This window comes from Phaenicophaeus curvirostris, chromosome 17 (genome assembly GCF_032191515.1).
Source record: "Phaenicophaeus curvirostris isolate KB17595 chromosome 17, BPBGC_Pcur_1.0, whole genome shotgun sequence".
Classification (NCBI taxonomy): Eukaryota; Metazoa; Chordata; class Aves; order Cuculiformes; family Cuculidae; genus Phaenicophaeus; species Phaenicophaeus curvirostris.
The window spans coordinates 2,747,289-2,770,200 of NC_091408.1; the positions used below are offsets into that span (position 1 = coordinate 2,747,289).

At 46.1% G+C, this 22,912-nt stretch overlaps 3 protein-coding genes across 5 annotated transcripts; 1 reads left to right on the forward strand and 2 right to left on the reverse strand.

Annotated features, from left to right (window-relative positions):
- Positions 1-145: 145 nt before the first annotated feature.
- Positions 146-5,918, reverse strand: UNG (uracil DNA glycosylase). The gene is made up of 7 exons (XM_069870681.1): positions 5,800-5,918; positions 4,693-4,893; positions 4,242-4,337; positions 3,397-3,494; positions 2,640-2,728; positions 1,898-2,076; positions 146-1,395 (listed from the first exon to the last, which is right to left on the reverse strand). The coding sequence occupies exons 1-7, from the start codon at positions 5,887-5,889 to the stop codon at positions 1,255-1,257; spliced, it is 894 nt and encodes a 297-aa protein (XP_069726782.1). The 5' UTR covers positions 5,890-5,918; the 3' UTR covers positions 146-1,254.
- Positions 5,919-6,344: 426 nt separating this feature from the next.
- On the forward strand, positions 6,345-18,165 carry ALKBH2 (alkB homolog 2, alpha-ketoglutarate dependent dioxygenase). 2 transcript variants are annotated; one of them, XM_069871317.1, is made up of 5 exons: positions 6,345-6,610; positions 7,049-7,247; positions 7,383-8,110; positions 8,569-8,681; positions 16,688-18,165. In XM_069871317.1, the coding sequence occupies exons 1-3, from the start codon at positions 6,400-6,402 to the stop codon at positions 7,690-7,692; spliced, it is 720 nt and encodes a 239-aa protein (XP_069727418.1). In that variant the 5' UTR covers positions 6,345-6,399; the 3' UTR covers positions 7,693-8,110; positions 8,569-8,681; positions 16,688-18,165. The 2 variants fall into 2 exon arrangements, with proteins under 2 accessions (XP_069727418.1, XP_069727420.1); XM_069871319.1 differs by having other exon boundaries at positions 7,383-7,798; positions 16,688-18,163.
- Positions 8,993-21,754, reverse strand: USP30 (ubiquitin specific peptidase 30). 2 transcript variants are annotated; one of them, XM_069871316.1, is made up of 13 exons: positions 21,624-21,754; positions 20,727-20,836; positions 19,861-20,043; positions 19,031-19,134; positions 18,055-18,153; positions 17,271-17,310; positions 16,923-17,017; positions 16,333-16,392; positions 15,800-15,886; positions 15,106-15,186; positions 13,860-14,079; positions 13,076-13,181; positions 8,993-12,017 (listed from the first exon to the last, which is right to left on the reverse strand). In XM_069871316.1, exons 1-13 carry the CDS (start codon positions 21,680-21,682, stop codon positions 11,753-11,755), a joined length of 1,509 nt encoding a protein of 502 aa, XP_069727417.1. In that variant the 5' UTR covers positions 21,683-21,754; the 3' UTR covers positions 8,993-11,752. The 2 variants fall into 2 exon arrangements, with proteins under 2 accessions (XP_069727417.1, XP_069727416.1); XM_069871315.1 differs by having other exon boundaries at positions 17,271-17,313.
- Positions 21,755-22,912: the final 1,158 nt, after the last annotated feature.

Here is a 22,912-nt window from a genome sequence, read left to right on the forward strand (position 1 = left end):
CAAGAAGCTCCAGCACCTGAAGCTTTGCCTCCCTGTGAAGGGAACAGGGAACCCTCAGCACCTATTTTTGGAGCCAGGGTCACACCCCAGCACCCCTCTCCTCCCTCCCTCTGCTCTTCTGGACACTAAAGATCACCCCACGACATAAACAAAGTATTTTTTATTTAAAAACAAACAAACAAAACCCACAACAGAGCCACAGACAGTGTAAACTTCATCTAGTGTTACCTGTTGGAGCAAACACCAAACATTTACAGCGCTATTTTACAAAAACTGACGCGATTTCCCAATGAAGAAGGCACTTCACTTCCAGTAATTATGAAGCCAAAGATGGACTGGAAACCCAGAAGTGCAAAGTCCAGCCTTGCCTCCATCCTGGAAGTCTCAAAAGTTATTTTTAACAGTGGCCAAACACCTCGATTTGCTCCTATGAAGGCAAAGCACAAACATCCCTCTGGCTTAAGATCTTAAAAGATCTTTAATCAACTGCATCCATCAACCCATCCATTGGCAGATCTCGATGAACGAACCATGGGCAGGTACCACAGAGTTCATGGTCATCACAGCTCCCCAAGTGATAACACACCCAGTATGAATCCAAAAACTTAGGATTCTCCTCTCTAAATGCCAACAAAAGCCTCAGGGCACAACCAACGCCTCAGTTGCAATCTCCCCTCAGCCACTGAGGGGATTTAGCCTCAAATCTTGAGAGCAAGGACACACCAAGTAACACATCTGACAGTGTATGGTCATTATAGTGCCAAGCGGCTGTATTTCTATCTCAATTTGTAGCAAAAACCTAAAACTAAACACATTGGCCTTTTCTCCCGCACAGGCAGCTCCACAGCCCCAAATATGAGATCTGGGTTTGCACAGCAGAGGGAAAGCAGCAGGAGGAGGCACAGCAGGGTATTTACAAAAGCTGAACAGCTTCACCTGTAAGAACCGACATCCCTTCACAAGAGCCTGAAAATATGCCCCCTTCAGACCAAGGAACACAAAGTGATATAGATTTCTTTTTCCTTTGCTATAAACCAGGCTGAGACCTGTTCAAACAGCAGAGTTGTCTGTGTAACACTCTATCTGCTCTTTAAAAAAAAAAAAGTGTTTTAAAAAAATATAACATTTCTGAAAGTTTGCTCATTTCCTCCCCGATCAACATCCAAAGAGGAATTCTCAGGTCAGCAAAGGCTCTTCAGGAACAAGACAACTCCTGAACCAGGGACTGCTCCCAACCCTCAGCCCCCGCGTGGCTCAGAGCGCTCTCCAGTCAATGGGCGTCTTGCCGGATTTCTTGAGCAATTCATTCGTCTTGGAGAAATGCCGACAGCCGAAAAACCCTCTGTTGACGGAGAGAGGCGAGGGATGAACCGTCTGCAGGACGTGGTGGCGTTTCTGCAAAGCGTTAGAGGAAACGGTTGGTTAGATTTGCATGCCGGCAGCTCCCTGGACACAGCTGGCTGCTTCTGCTCCAACAAGCAGGGCTGATCTCTCTACATCTCCTCAACCACCAGCCCGATGACCCAAAGAATTGGCTGCGAGACCCAAGACTTTTGTCCCACCGAGAGGAGGATGGACTACGTAAAGCAGCAGCAATACCCTGGTTGTTTCCAATTGCTGTAACCCCAACCGCAATGTTTACACTTCCTTTTGTGCCTTTTCCTAGAAAATGCACAGCTCCAACCTCAGCTGAAGGATTTTCTGACAACAGAATGTCACGCTTGCTCCACTTTTGTTGCTTAATTCTGGCAAAAGCTAAGCTGGGACAGGAGGAAAATGGAATCTGACAGCAGAGTTGAAGCAAGGAGAAAGCTCAAACTCTGCATGGGAAGTGCCCTCTAGTGTCTATCTAGTTGTGGAAGAACTGGAGAGAGGGAAGGCATGGAGGAACCCGTACCCTGTCGATGGAGCTGCCCTTCCTCTGCGCGTAGGCTCCCCATAGCATGAAGACAACTCCGTGCAGGTTCTTGTTGAGCCAGGACACCACCACGTCCGTGAACTGCTCCCAGCCCCTCTCCTTGTGGGAGGTGGCATGGTGAGCGCGCACCGTGAGGACAGCGTTGAGCAGGAGCACTCCTGCCAAACAAAGCAGGTACACAGAGGATGAAAAGAAAAAGCAACTGCTAGCTGCTTTCCCCTGCCCCAATTAACAATAAATCAAACTTTCATTCTAAGGTGCCCAGTAATCAACAGGCAGGGGTTGTTTAGTCTGAAGATGAGGATGAGGAGAGAGCACATCACTCTCTACAGCTCCCTGAAGGGAGGTGGGTGCTGGACTCTGACAGGTGATAGGACAAGGGGAAACAGCCTCAAGTTGTGCCATGGGGAGGTTTAGATTGGATATTAGGAAAGATTTCTTTACTGAAAGAGTGGTGAAGCACTGGCAGAGGCTGCCCAGGGCAGTGCTGGGGCCTCCATCCCTGGAGGGTTTCAAAAACTATGCAGACTTAGCACTTTGGGACATGGTTCAGCAGGCACAGTGGGGTTGGGCTGATGGTTGGACTGGATGAGCTTAGACAGCTTTGCCAACACTAACAATTCTATGATTTTACAGATAGATCGTTACCGTCATAGGTCTGGTGTCTAGATCAGCTATTTAATGCCCTACAGGGGACACAACAGAGTGTGTGTTAACTCACCTTGCTTGGCCCAGCCAGTCAGATCACCGTGACCAGGATGCGTGAAGCCTTCAATATCCGTAGATAGCTCTCTGTAGATATTTTCCAAACTGCAAACAAAATCCATCAGAAATTAATAAACAAACAGCAGCACTAACTGCTATTACACTAGGCAAGAAGAGCATGGATGTTTAAGATAACAAAGCCATTTGCAGAAGCAGGATAACAAGGACATGGACCCGTTAGAGCAAGTCCAGAGGAGGCCACAAAGATGATCTGAGGGCTGAAGCACCTCCCATAGGAGGACAGGCTGAGAGAGTTGTGTTGTTCAGCCTAGAGAAGAAAAGACTCCGGGGAGACCTTAGAGCAGCTTCTAGTGCTGAAAGGAGCTCCAGGAAAGATGGGGAGGGGCTCTTGATCAGGGAGGGCAGGGACAGAATGAGAAGAAAGGGATTTAAGCTGAAAGAGGGGAGATTGAGAGAAGATCTTAAGAAGAAATGTTTTGCTGTGAGGCTGGGGAGGCCGTGGCCCAGGTTGCCCAGAGCAGTGGTGGCTGCCCCATCCCTGGAGGGGTTCAAGGCCAGGTTGGATGGGGCTTGGAGCCCCTGACCCAGTGGGAGGTGTCCCTGCCCATGGCAATTTTCAAGGGCAACACACAACTCAAGTTTCTGCAGTCACACCTGCTTCCTATCACTTATCTGGCTCACAAGCAGAAGTAATGCAGAACCGAAAACAATTTGCAAACAAAAGGGGTTTTGCAAATTGAGTACTGTCCTACCTGGGGGGAGGAGGAACCGGCTTCTGGACACTGAAACAGAGCCCATGAGCTTGATTCGGACCATGATATGGATCTTGTCCCAAAATGACAACCTTTACCTGAAAGCAGACCTTCGTTAGGACTGAATTATAACCAGTATCACTCCCCAAAGAGAAAAAAGCCTTATAAGTAAGCCTAGAACAAACACACAGACTAGAGAAACCAACCCCAAGAACCCGACCACGTCTCAGGAACTGAAGTTAAATCACTGACATCTCATTATAAACAAGTTAAAGAACACAGTTCCCACCTCACACTAAGGGCTAACATCACCACAGCTTTGCTGCTAAGATTATGAAGGTATTCCCAGTGTGAAAAAACAAAGCTTTCAAGGAGCCACAATAAAACACCTTGCTGAGGTATTTTCCAAGGAGATTTCCTCTAAACATGTTAGTTTTGGGTCATATTCGCTGTGCTATTTTTGGCACAGTTTATTTGCAATGGAATTACACTATTATGGGGTTTTCCATCATTATAAAAATAATTAAAAACATGAGATGTACAAGAACCAACAGTCAGGTTGGCAACACCGGCAGTAAGGTCAAAAGTCCAACAGAAGTTTTAAAGTAAATTCTGTGGTGAGGGAGGGTAATAAAACAATAAAACCACAATTTCTTATCAGAGATAAAAGAGAAGCCAGGATTTACAAGTTCTTTAAGGGAAACAACAACATCTGCACCACATGGCGATGAAGCTTAATAGATCAAACATCAAAGGAACAGGTGTGTGCATCCAGCCCTGCGTTTTCGTTGCAGCAGCAGCTGGGGAGGCCTCCTCTCCACCCCCCGTACACAGGCTCTACTCACATCCCTGATGTCACACATCTGCGTCCAGGTGAAGACTTGGTCTGGGGGTGGATAGACCGTGTAGCGCTTCCTCTCGTCTGCCACAAACTTCATCAGCTGAAGGGGAGAAAGGGGAGCAGGTTCAGCCCAGGGAGAGCAGAGAGCTCGAGGTTCCCTTGAGCCTAACACTAATAATGCTGATAATGGGAATTAGGGCAAGGAAGGCAAGTGGAATCCCATCACTGCCGCTTCTCCCACATTCCCTGACTCATTTACAGCCCAAGTGGACAAACACTGAGCATCTCCACGGTAGGAATGACTGTGCTGGGTGCCACAGGAATCCCTGTTTCGTAAAGGTGTCACCGAATGGTGTGGGTAGGAGGGGATCTCACAGCTCATTCAGTTCCAAGCCCCTGCCAGGGGCAGGGACACCTCCCTGCTGCTCCAAACCCCATCCCAGCCGGCCACTCACCTCAATGAAGTAAGGCTTGGAGAATTCCCCTGCCAGCTGCCTCCGCCAGCTCTCCCCGAAGCCCGGAGGGACGTTCCTCTCGCTCAGCCGCTGCAAGGCCAACTCCTTGTTCTTGCGGATCCGCTCCAGCTGCTCGGGGCTCAGGGGTGAGGCCTTCCCCGACTCATCTCCCACCGCTCTGGACTTCTTGGGGGTGCTAACCTGCGAACAGCGAGCGAAGAGGCAGCTGTAGAGAAGGCGGGGGGGGCAGCAGAGAGGACGTGGGGCGCAGCAGCGCAGCCCCAGCCCGACCAGCAGGGCCCCAGCGGCCGCCATGGCCCGCACGCGGGATTTTCGCGGCAAAAACAAGGCCCAGCCCGCGCCCATTGGCTGCAGCGCGCTCAAGCCCCGCCCACGCGCGCTCTCATTGGCCAGCGGGAAAAAGCCCTCTCCTTCCTATTGGTTGCTCACTCGCCGTTCTGCCTAGCAACCGGCGGGCTCCAGCGCCCATTGGGCAGCGAAGTCAGGCGCGCCGGGAGCGCGCGGGTTTTGGAGCGTGATGCGGAAAATGCGGGCAAATAAAGTCTTTGCGACTCGTTTGGGAGCGTTAGAGAGCAGGGGGGGGCTTTCATCAGGCCTGGGCACCGCCAGGCAGCGATTTCCATCGATCCTGAGAGCTGGGGTGCAAATACTCGCAGAAATCTTACGCATATTCTGCTACTTTCCATCTTATGCACGCTCTGTTGCTTCCCAAGGACCCATTTTAACATTACTGTAAGCTTCACAACAGCCAAATCTCTTGCTAATTTGGAGCTTTTTCCTCCAGCTGTGCCCAACTTTGCATTTGAGGTGGGGAAAGGCTGCAAACAAAGGGGATGGTAGGAACCCCCCCCCCCATTCAGCACAGACTGAGCACAACACGTTATCACCTTCAATGAATGAACAGCGCCTGGGAAAACACTCTCTGAATGAAAGCACGCCATAAAATAACAGGCTCGGAAAGACATTGTGTCCCTCCCCACCCAGGACCACCCCCCCCCCGGCAGTCACCAGCCCCCCCCCCCCCAGGACCCCCCTCCCTCCGCAGCCACCGGTGCCTCCAGCCCGCGCCCCCCCCAGGCTCGCTACCTCAGCATCGCCGCCCGGCTCCGGGGAGCGGCCGCGCTTCTTAGCAGGGGCCGCGTTGAAGAAGCAGTGCAGGGTCTTCTGCCCGATCATGGCGGTGCCGGGCGGGGAGAGGAGGCAGGAACGGGGGATGAAGAGCGGGGATTTCGCGCCAAGAGCGCGCGCGTGCGCCGAGGGGGCGGGGCCACCGCGGGAGTGGGCGTGTCCACCGCGTAGAGGGGGTGTAATCAATGAGCGTGGGGGCGTGGTCACCGCACGAGGGGGCGTGGCCTATGCGTCGTTTGCGCATGCGCACTTCCAACCTTCTCGCTCCTCCCCCGAGGGGGCTATAGGGTGCGCCGGTGCCCTATGCGCATGCGCAGCCACCTCTCCCTCTGACCAATGCGCATGCAGCCCCGTCCCCGCGCCTGTGCGCATGCGCAGATTCCCCGTCTTCTGCGCCTAATGCGCACGCGCAGTCGTCCCCGGTCCCGCCGTCACCATCGATTGCGCATGCGCAGTCGCTCCACTTCCCTCTGTTTTTTTTCCCGCCGCGCTCCCTCAGGGGGTCAGTGCGGCAGCTGCTGCCTCCGCCGGGCGGAGCCGCCTCGGAACAACCGGTACATGGACCGGTACGTGGTGAAACGCTCCCCCGGGGAGACCGGGAGCGGGAAGAGGCCGCGGCTACAGCTGCAGGAGGAGCCTGGGCCCGGGCAGCCGCTGTGGCAGGAGATCCGGGCCCAGGGCCTGTGCTGCGATTACCGGCTGCTTTTCGGCAAGGCCGAGGCGGATGAGATTTTCCAGCAGCTGGAAGAGGAGGTGGAGTATTTCGAAGGTAACGGGGCTCCTGCGGGCCCGGCTTCCAGCTCCGGCTGCCACTCGCACCCATCACACCACCTCGCTTCCCAGCTCCCCGAAGCAAATCACAGAATCGTGGAATGGTTCGAGTTGGAAAGGACCTCAAACCTCATCCTGTTTCACCCCTGCCATGGGCAGGGGCACCTCCCACTGGATCAGGGGCTCCAAGCCCCATCCAACCTGGCCTTGAACCCCTCCAGGGATGGGGCAGCCACCCCTGCTCTGGGCAACCCGGGCCAGGACCTCCCCTCCCTCACAGCAAAACAGATGACAGATTTTTGGTTGTCATAATCACCCCATATCTTCTATCCCACTGGAGATTCACAGAAGTTCCAAATCAAGGTGACGGTTGAAACGAAACTGCAGGCCTAATGCAGCCTTTGTTTTGAATCTTATTTAAATCTTGTTTAAACAGGTGAAATGACAAAATTGCACATATTTGGCAAGTGGCATGACATTCCAAGGAAGCAAGTAACCTATGGAGACCCTGAGTTAACATACACGTATTCAGGCGTTACCTTCTCTCCAAAGCCATGGATCCCAGTTCTCAACCGTATCAGAGAGCGCGTCGCCTTGGACACGGGACACAGTTTTAATTTTGTTCTTATTAACAGGTATATCTGATTTTCAGTTGCATCAAGCAACTTGTTCAAATGAAAAATTGCTTGTGAAACACTGTTGATGGATCCCTGAGGAGTTGTTTGATATTCATTTAGTTAATAGAATTAACTCATTTGTTTTGCATACAGATATAAAGACGGTGAGGACCACATAGGTGAACATCGAGACGATGAGAGAGAACTGGTTCCGCGCAGTCCTATTGCGTCTGTGTCCTTCGGAGCCTGCAGGGACTTTGTTTTCAGGCACTGTGATTCCAGAGGCAAAAAGGCAACACGGCACATCAAGCCCATCAGACTGCAGCTAGCCCACGGCAGCCTGCTGATGATGAAGTACCCCACCAACGTGTTCTGGTACCACAGCCTGCCCATCCGCAAGAGAGTACTCGCCCCAAGAATCAACCTCACGTTTCGGAAAGTGATGACTATAGCCAGCAAATGAAATACTCAGCAATCAAGCACTAGGTCTTTTGTCTCTGAAAACAGAAGCTTTCTTCCCCAGCATGGTTGTCGCTTTCTTGTTCAAACACCATCTTTGATGATTCAAGGTACTGGATGAACAAATTAAACCAGGAGCGTACTTTGTAACTTGTTAATAAAGACTGCAACTACTGATCTTAAATACCAGGAATACTTTTTCTCTGTGCGGTGTTGCTGTAGTCCTGCCGATAGGCTCTTTTAAGGAGTAATACTCATGTTTTGCTCAGGAGGAAGTTTGTTCTCAAGTGATCTTGGGCCAGTGTCCCAAAAAGGTCAAAAAGCTTTGTGTGTTTCAGATAGCAGAGAAAGAGTTTACAAATATTATACAGTGCAAGATATAATCACTTAAGAGTGAGCTGGTAGCTGATACTGTTCAATAGGTGACACTTTCTTGTTTGTTTTTTTTTTTAAATAAACTATAAATGGGACTGACGTGAAGGAGAATAGTGCTACAATATGAAATTAGTGAGCTCAACGTGGCTGGCACTGGATGTTTTGCAGTCATTGTGACTTGTGTCTTCTTATGTTCCTTTGCTGGTATGGGAGACGGGGTTCTTCGCCTCCATGGTGTGGTCAGGCAGGCAGATGCCTCTGATCTAGTGGGATGTCCCTGCCATGGAACTGGGGTTGGAACTAGGTGATCTTTAAGGATCCTTCCAACCCAAACTATTCTATGCTGCATTAGGTGCTGCTGCACAGGGAGTGGCCTCTGCTTCCTTAGGTCTCTTCTCTGCACAGAAACCAGGGAGCATAAGTTCATCGACTGGGGAAGGACTGGACAAGGCAGTGTGAAAGGCTGTAACTGAGGGTGTCTGTTTTTCTAAATAATTATCCCTAGGGATTCCATTCTGACCACCTGGAAGCCATCACCTTCCATGCTTACAGTGAATCCTGCTGGAATGAGGAAAGACTGTCTGAAGTCACCACCAGGCTTTGTGGAATCAAGCAATGGTAAGTACTGAGCAAGAATGAAATGATCCCTGTGCAATCAGGATGTAACAAGTTCCTGAATTAACAACGGACTCTGCCCTCCAGCAGTAGGTCCCTTAAGAGCTATGGAATTAATGTCTATTTAGACAATTTGGAGTTGGTTCTTCCCACCCTCTGCCACTCCAGAAAATGCCGTATGTAGCCTGAAGAGCTCCTGCGTGAATGCTTCTTATCCAGAGAATGTGAAGTGCTGCTTCTATCACGTATACTGAATGCAGTTAGGCTTACAGTTTGGTTTTTCTTTCAAGATGTCACCATGCATGAAGAGCTACTTTTTCTAATAACATTGTTCTTTTATTGCTACTGTACAGTTACAAAAATACCCTGAAGTGAAAACGCAACTTCAAACAGCAGTGCAGTGATTTGACTATAGTATCATACACTTTTAAATAACATACAAGATAAGAATAATCCAAACGCAGAGATGTCATTTCAGAGGTCTTCTCTGACACTTGTTAACCTTTTACATTTTATTAACACTTTTTTCACAATGGAAGCTAATGAGTAACAAACAAGAGTGTTTGATGAGCCTCAAAGGGCTGGGTGTCAAACACCTGCAGAGGTCTCCGATGCTCACAGTAGGCTTGCAACTGTCTTGCATAGCTTGGGACCAGGACTGAGGTGCTGATACTTGCTTCATTCCTCACGCCAAGGTCTAAGTCAAGACATCTATTTCCTAACAGTGAAAGCTAGAACAAACACTGACTACTCAACCCACATCTTTATAGCCCTTGAGGAAGTTTTCAGAGTAAAGCTGCAGCTGAGCAAAACGGAGCAGTTTATCAGTGTCGTACAGTGACTGTGCTTTCATTCACATTAAACTGGCCCCCACTGGAGTGCAGCTTTATGCAAAAGAAAAAATATACTGAACGCTAAGCTTTCAGTAATGTGTGACTTCATGTCCCTGTCACAAGCTGATGAGTTTAAGACTCAGTCTGTTGTGTGCATATGTTCTGACCCACCTCCAGCATTACCGCTTTCTAAACAGGAGCGACCTGTTCAGATGAACTTCTCAAAAATGCAGTTAAAAACTCCAAACAGATGCTGTTGAGAATGGGTGTTGCAGAATATACACTGCTGGCAGTGAAATGGTTTGAAGTCCCGAGGTACAAACAGACCTGCTGGAGCTTTGCATGATGTTTTTCTTTAGGTGACACCTTGCACTGCTTTACTTTTCCTGCTGCACACCCGTGCTGCCTGCAATGGAGGATTTCCACCTTCTGCAAGTTTGTTAGGTGTTAGTTCAATGGCCAGGGTGTTTTTTGGCATTTTGCATCTTCCTAGGGTTTGGGGTTTTTTGTTTTTAGTTTTTTGTTATTAGTTTTCCATCACTTAAAATAGAAAGGTTAAAACCATGCTACTGCTAGCCTAGTACAGACAGGGAGACTTCTCAGGAACAGTAGGCTGGTGAATTTATAGAGTATTTTATGTATTCTGAGCATTACTTGGAGCAGGAATTGTAATCCAGCTCTGGAACGATGAGTTGTATACTGTTTTTCACATACATCCATTACCACTCCTGTATTGGCTGGTTTTGACCCTCCCGTTAAGGAACTCTGCTCAAAGCTCATAGGCACTGATATGAATCTATGAGGTACAAAGTTGCCCTAAAAATGGAGTAAGACAGCTGTTACCATTTAAAAACCTAGTTGCTGTTTTACACTGAGAAAGCTTATCTGATTAATTAGTCTTCATTTACCTCCAAGTTTACAAGGATAGAAAAGAACTAAAAATAACCTATGTGATTTCTGTAATTTAAAAGCAGTCAAAGGGTAATTTTCGCTGCCTCTGTCTCCATGCTTTGTTTGGGATTTTGTTTTTTTACACATTAAACAATCTGGAGGAGCAAAGTACACCTTCCTTCTACTTGTGTGGTGATCTGGGTCAGTGACACCAGGCTTTTGGGACTGCTCTGCTGCTTCATGAGACAAGCACGTGCCCACCAGCCCCAATTCAGTTGTGCATACGCTAACTCACCAGGGTGCTTGGGTGGCTATACAGCTCAGCTCAGTCACAACCAGTACCAGCTCTAAAGCTCAACTGCGAGCCGGGCAGCACGTAGCTGAATGGTTGATGAAAAATGGCATTTTCAGCATCAAAATAGTGAAGGCCAAGTCTAGAACACCAGTTACGGTAGCCTGGGAATCACAGCATTAAAAGTTGTTGTTGATACTACAAGCAACGCTATCCAACAGCTTCATAGTGATGAAGGAAATTACAATACTGATCACAAGCAAGTGCTTCTGTCTCTTGCTTTCAGCCATATTCCAAACAGCAATAAATCAGGGTCTTAGATCTTAACAGATTAAAAAAAAAAAAAAAAAATCATCTTTACTCTTGGAAAAGGGAAGCTACAGTTTGAATCAGCAGATGTACTTATATGATTTATAAAGAACTAAGATATTAGGAAAATTATGTGAACAGGGGAGTAATTTTTGGATTGTGCACTTTGCATTGAGATGCCCTACTTTATTGATTAGCTGAGATATCAAGAGAAATCTGGCTTCGTTAGTAGTTCATCCCATCACCTCGAGACATTTATCAGGATGCAGTGGACTCGGATAATGGGAATATAGCCATTCATATAAGCACAAGGCACTTTGTTTCTTAAATCATTGCCTTTGATAACAGCAGCTTCCCATCAACTGCTTCTGGGGCTCCCCTGCTCAGAAACATCCGCAGTAAAACGTGTAGGGTTCAGCATCGCCCTTTGAAAATTGACATGTGTGTCAGACTAGGGAATGCAGCCTCAGGAATTCTTTTTGAAATGTCTGTTTCAGAGCTGTGATGTCGACAAAATTGCTACCTAACAGCATAAATACTTCTGTAATACAGATACAAGGGTAGCAGACCAACCTTGGGTAGCGTAATTTTGGTTCAAAACACAACTGCAGGCAGGAGCCAGCCTGCGCCGTGGAGAGAGGGGAAAGTTAAAGGGCCTGTGGTGGGTTATTTGCATAACAGACAGGAGGTGAAACACAGACCTCATTACACAAATTTTGTCAGTTTTTGTGTTCCTTCTGCTCCTTTAATCACTCTTCAGCCCTGAAGTGGAGGCTTTGGTGCTGTACCCTGGAGTGAACACGCTCATAAAACAGCAAGTAAGCACTAGAAGAAAGGACTTCCTGCAAACTAGCTTTGCGAACAGTGTCATCCGAAATCCATAGCCACTGGCTGCTGACAGAGAGCGGGCTCTTGGGAGATGGTGGAGAGCGGCGGTAGGTCACAAAGTGTCCAGAGTGCATGTCTCCATGATGAACTACAACTGCCATCAGACGGTAAAGGTATACGGGGGAACTGGAGGACAAATGAGAAAGGAAAAAAGGGTCAGCAGCTCTTGAGGATCACACGCACACCAGGAGCCAGCCCTGCTTGCTTTGTCTTCAGTTGCACTTTCTTTTTAGAGTAAATAGATAACTTCACAAAAGACACAGTGCCTTGTAATCACTTTTCAGTGTACCGAGTCTTCACTGCAGCGCTGCCTCATTCTGTTATTGAGAAAACTGAACCACTTCTTTTAGGAGTTTATGCTACAGAGGGCGACATTTTGTACAGTATAACTGAATTTTGCAACAGTGTGTTCCATCAAACCTACCACTGTGTCAGTATTTAGTTCTTAAGGCACTGTTATTGGACAGAAAAGCTATTCCAGAAGAATGTGCTTTTAACTAAAAAGAGGTAAAATTGCAGCAGGTAACCCAGAGCTAACAATGGACAGAGTTTCAAGGACTTCTCTTAAAACTGTGTTCACACTGATACATGGCACAAAGTGCTTCCAGGCTTCTTATTTCACACACCGATGGTGGGAATTGTCTGGTTGATGGTGGGGAAAATGGGCAAAGGTAGTTAGAAGTAGTGTAGAACTATCATCAATCACCAGCATGAAATAATGCATGTTCTCAAAGGCCAAAAAAGCCAGATTATCAGAAGAAGCATCAAGGCTGATTGACTCGGTAGAATCATGGCAGCTGGAACTTAAAGCAGGCTGGTTAATTATAATGTTTCAGAAATAAATCTGTAAGATCTATGGCTTTCCTGCAATAGTTTTAAAATCAGACTTAAAAGTCAAGGGAAGGGGTAGAGGAAAGCGGCAAGATAATGGCTCCTCATAAGGGCGATTTACTGCATCGTGAACCAGAGAAAGATTTTGAGTTTTGCTTGTAATATGCTCTACTCCCTTTTCTAGAGGAGGAATGGAGCCAAGGACAACCACTAAAAATTGGCCAAGAGAAAAGCAAAGAATTTCTGTACAGGGGTTGGGAAAGATGTTAATTTCTCTGATTATGCAGCCTGATAATAAAGACATGATTGGAAGGGATTGAAATTAAAGGATAGGGTACAAATCTCTAACTGACCTGCATTCAGGGAATGCTGCAAGTGGAAAAGTTCCCGAGGACATTAATGAAGAGGAGCAGGCACCGTTCATAAAGAGCGGTTTAGTACCAGGTGGCTGTTCTGCATCTGCAGGAGAAAGCAGACATTCAGTAATTTAACTTTAATGCTACTGTTAATATTGCTAATCACAGTGTTTCTGTTCCTGCAGTACCTTCCACAGGGTAGAGAGGTATTTTACTTATTTTAATGCATTACACATCATAATCCCTTAAGAGATGCAGAGGCGTACGATATGCAAAGACAGCAGCAATTGTTTTTACATGACGCAAGTATAAAAATAACCATGTTTACAAAATCCCAACTAAACAGACTATTGAGCTGTCTGCATGCCAGACCTGCTACAGCTGGATTTTCTGGTTGTTTTTTAAGAAGTTACAATTCCCAGCGTTCTTTCTATGCTTGTCCTGAAGCCTTAGAAGAGATCACAAACAAGATAATTCCTAGGACTTCCTGAGTTCAACATTCCTTCATCCCTTAGACATCAAAGACATGCAAGCTCTGTGCTAGCTAGGATTTATTTTGTTTGTGAGGTTTTTTAATATTTAGTAGAATCAAGTTAAATTATCAAACCTGAACTGTAATGTTGGAACAGGGTGTCCTAATGTTTGCTGGGAAAGGAGTTTCTACCTGGACCCTTTGCAAAGATCCAAATAAAGACACTGCTCTTACATTATCCTGCAGATTGCAATGTTTTAGCACTGAAACATGGAAATACCTGATAGATTTTATTTTCAAAATAAGTACCTGAAGATTTTACTGCCATCCCATCCTTTGGTCCTGGTGTTGTGTCTTCAGAGGTTTTCTGATTCGGCTCATTCTGGCTTGTTCTATGAACAGGGATGCGGTATTTGTAGATGTCCATGATGAGGAACTCATTGAACTGTACATGTTCGTGACGTTTCAGGGGAGTGCCTTGGTTTGACCAGCTCAGTCTTTGCAGATGGATGCACAAACATTGAGGGAGCTTCAGCAATATTCCACAGAAAGAAAGCATCAGATACATTTTAAATTTAAGAGAAACAGCTGTTTAAGTTAAAAGCGCACTATCCAAACTGGTGAGTCTAGTGAATAAAGAAATACATCACTGAAAAGTTACCTTATATGCTTCTCTATCTGCGTATAAGTTCATCAGCAATAGGATCCCTAACTCACAACTCTCTCAAGATCTCTGCTAACACCATGACTGCTCTCTCACCAGGCAGCAGGATAGACAGCTGATGTTAATGGTTTTCTCCAAAGGGAAGCAAAATCAATAAAAATATACCTGAATCTTCCTAAAAAGCCTGCCTGTCCATCACATTTAGCTTGTTGAACTTGAGGTGGAAATAAGGATTGGGATTTGTTGGGGCGAGTTGTTATAAGACGTTTGCTAATACTCAGTAAGTAATGGCTTTGCGCAGTGAGAGTACTGGGGGAAAAGGCCAAGTAGTTATAAATAGCTGACATTCAAAGTCATGCCAGGGTTAACCTCTAACAATAAATACATATTATTATTAATGGCTCTTAATTACAGAGCAGTGCTCTGTTGTCCTCTGCACTGTGTGATTACAGAGAAAAAAATATAGGCGCTTCTCATAGAAACTGCACCTGATATTTAGCACCATATTTGCTTGTCGAAACCAGCTTTATTGATAACGTTTTAATTTCTTTGAAATCTACAAAAGATGCTATAAACACTGTATATGTGAACCACTTCACTTATCAAGGAAAGCAAGAATTAATGCAACATGTATGAATTGCGGCTGAGCAAACTCATGTTTAAGTGGTTTGCTGCGTGATAATAGCATAAACGGGGTATTTAAGATTTTGAGTTTAGTGTTTGGCTGCATTGAGGCCTCAGTGCATACCAATATTTGAGAAACGAGCTTAAAGTAGAACATAAAAGTAGTCTAATAGCAAGAAGTGGGCATCAAGCAAAAAGAAAAAAAAGACAAAGAAATCACTGTATAATAAGATTTAAAAACAGAGTTGGAGGGTTAGCTTTACTCACCTTTCCTAACTTTAACTGCTTAACAAATGTTGTTCTCTGTTTTTCTATGCTCTGCCTGTTCAGAGTCCCTTCTGCCTGAATCTGAAAGCCAAAGGGAAAAATAAAGCCCAAAATAAAAAATAACAAAATAATCTGCTGTATCAGGTAATAGTGCAGGTCTGCGTGCTGCAGACAAAAGTAGTTGTCTGTCTAGAACGAATCTCAGTACATTAATTACACCTTAAGTTTTCTAAGAACTTTCTTAGGAATTGCTGGCCTATCCTAATGGGTCAGATTTCTAAACCAAAATCAAGCAGAAATGAGTATTTACAGGACAAGCCCAGTCTCCAGGTTTACATGCAGCCATGCACCATTTCTGTTGGTTTTCAAACAAGCCACTCTGGCTCTGGACTATCATCAAACTACAGGCAACTATAAAATCCTGTTTAAAACACCAGAAGAGAACAGTGATCTCATATATTATATCAATAATGCCTGGTAATTACAGAATAAAATACTTGTAAAGTTTGTAATATTAGTAATAAATAAAGCTTCAAAATATTCTGCGAAATAAGAACTCCCATTTTAAAGATAAGAAATCCCAGGCAGACTAGAGGCTTTCCTGAAGTTGTGATGAAAGAAGCAGAAAACTGAAGCCATAATTCTGTCAGCAGGCTTAAAACTGAGCTAGGTTATATCAGTTAAAATGACATACTTTAGTGCAGTTGTCACACACAACATCCTTTACGGATTCAGAGGAGATGAAATGATGGAGGCAGTGGTCCAGTGTCATAGGACGACCCTGAGTATAAAAAAAACCCAAATTATTGGCAGTAATGTTAGGGTGAATAGCACGGAATTGCGTGAAAGGGTTTTCTATAGCTTCTTCCATAGGAACCCCAGAGACATAGCCCCAAAGGTCACCCTCCAAGACAGCCAAAGACAGCCCTTGGGATACAATCTAGTCTGTTTAAATTATGTGGAAAGGACGAAATACTCCACCAGGAGGAACAGAAAGTGCTGTTGGTGTCAACAGTGTCAGACTTGTTCTACTAGTTGGTAATTTACACCAACACCTTAGGGATAAGGTACTGTATTAGCACAACAGGATCATTTATAAAATGGCAATAAGCTGTAGCTCCTCATTTACACTTGGGCTGTACCATTTTAAAAAGGCACCAGTGAAGATAAAGCTATGACAACAAGGCAATAGGCAGACTGGTGGGATCATCAGTGAAGGATACGTACCCACACTGCTGCAGGAATACTCAGCGAGAGGCTGTCAAAGGTATCGTACCGCACAGGGCTCTGCAGGAAAATATTTCAGATATCCAGTGAGCTAAAATGTGTGACAGTCCAAAAAGCACCCAGCCTCACAAAAGATGAGTATGTGCCCTCTGCTGTCCACGATTACCTATTGGAATAAGGCCAAAACCACCACGCTAGGGAAGACCTGATGCAGCACACAAGGAGCTATTTCACCTCTTTCTGCCCCTGCTCACTTCAATTTGTTTGCCAGTTCTTGAAAAGTGAAAGTACTAAACATCATCTTGGGTTATGACCTACAAGTGAGATTTACTTTCTCTCTGTTTTCTTTATCCAGGTTATCACCATCTCTTTACTCTGGGTAACTGGACTGCAACTTAATTTGGCTTTGCACATGCAATCCCACTACTACATGCTCAATGAATAGTCCTAAAGGGGTACAGATGTGCGTGGATTTACAGTATATGACAGCTGTGGTATTCAATACTAAATAAAATAAGACAGGTCTGATAAGAGAGCTACTATCCCCACCAAGTGGATCACACTGGACTGCGAGACACACGCTCTTATACCTGGTGTTCACAGTGTTTGCAAACCATGTTGCTGGTCAGCCTTCCATGAAAAGGATGCGGCGATTTCCAGTGATTTGTCACGGGGGGAAGAGACCCTGAAACACAAAGTTGGAATTGTATTTTCAATACTTCTGCGTTCATCGCTACAATTCCACAATTCTGAACCACAGTAACAAAAGTAACTGCTCTAAAAGATGACTGTCCCACTGACAAACAATTAACATCTCTTTTACAGCTGAAGAGACATATTTCAGTCCAATAAAGACAACGATCAGTTAATATTTACCCTTAATAAACAAAGTAACTACACTATGAATATTCATATTGTGGAATGGAAAAAAAGCATACCTCTTGTTCTGCAGCTTATTTGCTTTTGGGTTATTTCTGGCTGCTACAGAGGAAGATAAAAGATTTCATTAACCCTACCTCAGAAACCATGAAGTATTAAATAGGTCCTTATTTCATTCCTAATTTGCTTTTGTGACATAAGAACAATTGCAGGTGTTACAGTGTCTCTATATTGGAGGAAGACCAAAAAAGCTGTTATGCAACAGATTTATAATTGACAAAATGCACATTTCTAATAAAATTAATAACTAATCTGCAGAATTCTCTGCCTCAGAGTACTAGAATAAAAGCATAACAGATTTTATAAACCTTTTGTGTCTATTTTAGATAGATGAGATAGAAATTTTCCATCTGCGTGAAGTTTACAACTAAACTAAATAAGGTAAATTTCACCTCAGAACAGAGTATTCCATAAATGTCCCTTTTGCAGTTTTCAAACCCCTTTCATGCATCAGCTCTAACAGGTAAGAGTAACTGCTCAGAGGGCCTACTGTTCTGTGCCAGTATAATATCTGAATCCCTGTATCCCATGGATTTAGGAATACAAAAGCTCTCACAAGAAAATTCAAATTAATTTTTAATTCATTACAAAAAGCATTCATTATTCTTTGAATTGCCTGATCTATTGATTCGTTTCTATCAGAGTACTAAACAACAGCTTAGTAAAGGTAATGAAACTGTCTTCAGTTTCTAACAGACACTCTTAGGACATGACACACTTGGGAGACCAGGCAGACTACAGAAACGCCTCCTGATAATGAAATAACATTGGTAAAGAAGTCACCTCCAGCGACTGCACATCAAACAAATGTGTCACACGTGGCTGACGATCCCGTTCATCTTCTAATGAAGAGGTAAGGACATGAAATAACTCGTGAGCATCCTATTAATCAGAGGTATAAGACTTAGAGGAAGTAAAACCAGAACATGTCAAAACATACTCCGACAGTACTGATACACGTACGACTACATCATTGCAGTGGGAAATTAAGGGATAAATTGCTGCTTAGAACCCACCTAATGTATCAATAGGAATCATCTGCTGCACAAAAAGCTTTTTCTATAAAGCTGCACTTCATAACAGCACACATTCTTTAAAATATTCTGGGCTACGTAAACTCAAAAGATACTACAATACTGGAAGGAAAAAGAAAAATGAGTGCATAAATGCCTGTTTTCCTTGATTTCAATAAAAGCACAATTGATATTTGTGCTGTTTGCTTTGGCTCTGAAATGTAAAGAAGTAGAACCATATTTTTTAATTCTATGATTCTATATTTTATGAGTGAGATAACTGGTCATGCTCATCAGCCAGCTGCACTGACTTAGAGGCTGAAAATACTGAAAATTAGAACTGGAGATCATGTATGTTACATTCAACTGTATTTGGCAACAGCAGTAAAGTAGAGCCCATCCCTCAGAGCAGGGTGGCGTGTAAACACAGATCCCTCATCTCCATCATCTCCATCAGCATCAGGGCTGCAACTGTTCTATTTTAATAATACCAGCTCCATTGAACCAAATCTGAAGGTAATTAAATGTGAAGTTTTGAAGCAGACCGGGTTTCCATGACAAATATGTAAGCAAACAAAAAACCCCATTCCTCAGTCACAAGGTTGTTTTCCTTCACTTTTTAAAGCAGACTTTTTGCTACAGCAAAGAGTCAGTTTTGACACTCAGAGCTATTAATAGCATTCTGTTATCCCATATCTAAGCATCGAGGCGTGTATCGGGCAGTCGAACTGGGGTTCTGTAATCACCTGCTCTTCAAACGATGAGATCTGCCACCTGTACATCCTTAGAACTTGTAACAGGCAGCTGGCATCCAGGACATCATCTTCTGTCACCTCTTGACAGGACAAAGCTAGAGACATTGCATTTAGAAATGTCAGAAGGAGCCATAAAGAACACTTAGGTCACGTCTGTACCCGTCATCAGACAAAGCATCTCACTTCCACAGTCCAAATAGTAAGCTTGGAAAAAAATGCTTACGTCATCTTATAATGCCTTATTTTTCTTTTATACAGAATTCCAAGCGCCCATCTAAATCCTGATGATGTTTTCCTATTTTGTCAATTACACTGAGCCCATATTCACATTGTTTTAACCATTAATACATGGTGAACAGCCATATATAAAACCCTGTGGCAACAGGTTCCAGAAACACGCTTTCAGCACCCTTGTTGCCCTCTCCCTCAATCTGTTCAACCTGCTGGCAAACAGATTCTTTGGAACAACGTGCATGACCATGGGTTGGCTGCCCACTGCTCCTCGATTTGCCAGGCAAGGCAAACAAGACCTGAAACCTTTCAGCTGCTGGCCCAGGCACACACAGCTTTGGGGACACAGGCAGCTGGGCCCTGCGCTGTTCAGGCTCTGTATAGTAATTTAATCCCTTTTGGATCTCTACCCCGCTGCGAAAACTGGTGGAACTTGGCCAATGATTTCAGTGTTAGTTGAGGGAAATTAAGAAGAGAAGCATACAAGACCACATGAGCTTTGCTTCTTGAGGAAAGGAGGCTGGAAACAATAACATTTATGCTAAATATTTCCTTCTTTGTTTATCCTGACATGAAAATGTTAAAAGTACCTTTTAGGAGATGCAGCAGAGTAAGTGACAGGTACTGAGGCTCAGTGGTCTGGTTCTCCGAAGTCTTGTATTGTGCTGTAAATTCCTCCAGCCACTTGATGAAAGAGGGGCAGGAGGATAAGCCTTGCAGCAGGGAGTTCATAAAACACGTGTTTCCCAAGTTAAGGAGGCCAGGTACGAGCCCTACAAATAGAAGTGTAAGAGTTTATACCATAAAATCTAAGAAAGCCTGAGTATTTTTGGTAGCAAGTGCTGTGTTCGGTATTAAAATCACATTAAAATTAAATTATTTCTGTTTATTTGGTACTTGTACCCCATGGAAACCCTGAGTGGCCAGGGATCAGCAAGAGCCTTTTCTGCACAGCTCTGCCGGGCCAGAGACTTTCACTTCTACTGCACCGACATCCAACAAGAATGCATTGATTTTGCATTCCACAATGCAAAGTAAAATAAAACAAAGCAGTTTGATAAGTTCATTGCCACAGACACAAAAATATGTTGAACAAGTCACAATTTTAGAAACACATCGATCAATACATTAGGTGAGTAACAAATCCTTTGTTCTACGTGTACTTGGGCACGTTGGTGTTGTGTTGATGGTTGGACTTGATGATCTCAGGGGTCTTTTCCAACCTTAACGATTCTACTTTATATTGCACACAGGAGTGTCCAAACTTTGATATTTAGCAGGAAACCCTTTACCGAGCTGCATCACAACAAATAGAAGCGGGTGCATTCCTGACAGCTCAGAGGGAAGGGAAAGAGCTGAAACGCACCGTGTTTTCTCTGGGTTGTTTCCTTGGCCCAGAACAAGGCTCAGGCTCCCCCAACCCCGATCTCGCTCCCCACTTCCCAATCCCCCGCACCTCTCCGGCGTCGCCTCCTCTCAGTGATGGGTCCCCACAGCACGTACATCCCTGCTGCCACGGCGGCCGCCACCCCGCCGATGACACCCCAGTTCTTCATCACTTTATGCCTGAAACGGGAATAAAAGAAAATCAACCCAAAGCACGGGGCGGCCGCTGCCTCTGGCTGCGAGGGGCACAGGGAGGCTCCCACTGTGACCCCCTCAGCCCGGTGTCTGGAGGGAAAAAGCGGGGGGGGAAGGAAAAGTGAAACAAGGAAAAGGGGAAGGACAAGAGGGAAAGGGAAAAGGGAAGAAGGGGAGAAGGACAAGAGGGAAAAGGGAGGGAGAAGGGAAGAAGGACAAGAGGAAAAGGGAAGGAGAAGGGGAGAAGGACAAGAGGGAAAGGGAAAAGGGAAGGAGAAGGGGAGAAGGAGAAGAGGGAAAGGGAGGGAGAAGGATGACAGAGAAGGAAAAGGGGAGAAGGACAAGAGGGAAAGGAAAACGGGGAGAGAAGGACAAGAGGGAAAGGAAAACGGGGAGAGAAGGACAAGAGGGAAAGGAAAACGGGGAGAGAAGGACAAGAAAGAAAAGGAAAGCGGGGAGAGAAGGACGAGAGGGAAAGGGAAAAGGGAGGGAGAAGGATGACGGAGAGGGAAAAGGGGGGGAAGGACAAGGGGGAAAGGAAAAAGGGAAAGAAGGACAAGAGAGAAAGGGAAAACGGGGAGAGAAGAACAAGAGGGAAAGGGACAAGGGAGGAGGACAAGAGGGAAGGAGAAAACGGGGGAGAAGGGAAGAAGGACAAGAGGGAAGGGGGAAACAGGGGAGAAGGACGAGAGGGAATGGAAAGCGGGGGGAAAGGACAAGAGGGAAGGGAAAGCGGGAGGAGAAGGGAGGGGGGCCCGGTCCCCCCGCTGACCTGGCCGCCGCCCCGGCCCGCAGCGCGCGCCGCACCGCCCCGTCCCCCGCGGGCAGCATCGCCCCCCGGCCGGAACCCGCGCGCCACGGTCGGGCGGCGCGGCGGACCGGAGCGGCGGAGGCGCCGCCGGAAGTGGCGCGCGGGGGAGGGCAGTGGGGGCGGGACCCCGAGCGGCGGTTGCCAAGGACGCGGGGCGCGGCGCGGCCTGCGCTGCGATGGCGGCGGAGGGTGAGGGGTGGGGGGCGATCCGTGGGGCTGGGGCTGCGCAGGGACCCGTCACAGAACCACAGAATCAGTCACAGAATCGTAGAATCATAGAGTCACAGACTCCCAGAGCGGTTTGGGTTGAAAGGGACCTCCAAGCCCATCCAGTTCCAACCCTTTCACAGAGTTCAATGCGTTACCTCATTTTCAGACGAGAAAGTTCTCTGCCTGATCGCTAATCTGCAGTTTTACAGACACCAGGAGACAGGGCTCAGCAGAGTTATTTATTCCAGGTGGAAAATTTTGAAATCCTCTTCTTCAGCGTGAAAGAAATGACACAGTCACAGAGATGCTGCCTTCCTATTAGGAATGTGTCCAGGTCACCAAGATCCCTTCAGCGCTCCAGGTCTGGACTGTGTTGTTTTGCAATTCCAACTCAGGTTCAGACGTGAAAGTTCTAGGCACAGCTACAAAATCCTGCCTCCTCTGTTTTACCCACTGCTAGGGGGGCTCTCTGCCCCTCTCATTTTCATCATAGTTTACCTGAGGAAATGAGAGAAGTTTAAAAGAACATAAGGCACATAACATGTCACCTCTGGGTACCCAGCTTGATCACACAGAAGTCACTGCAAATCTGATTCACCTCAGTGATGTGCGAGGTACCTTAGAATCACACAATCATGGAATGGTTTGGGTTGGAAGGGACCTCAAAGCCCATCCAGTTCTAACCCTCTGCCGTGGGCAGGGACACCTCCCACTGGATCAGGGGCTCCAAGCCCCATCCAACCTGGCCTTGAGAATTGTTTGGTTGGAAAACACCTTTGAGATGGAGTTCAACCTTACCTGTCCACCATGAACCAGATCTCTGAGCCCCTCATCTGCCTGGCTTGTAAACCCCTCCAGGGATGGGGACTCCACTACCTCCCCGGCAGCCTCTCATGGTACCCAAGAACCCTTTAGGGGAAGAAACTTATCCTGATGTCTAATCTGAACCTGCCCTGGCGGAGCTTGAGGCCATTCCCTCTCATCCCATCCCCTGTCACCTGGGAGAAGAGAACAGCATCCACCTCCCTCCAACCTCCCTT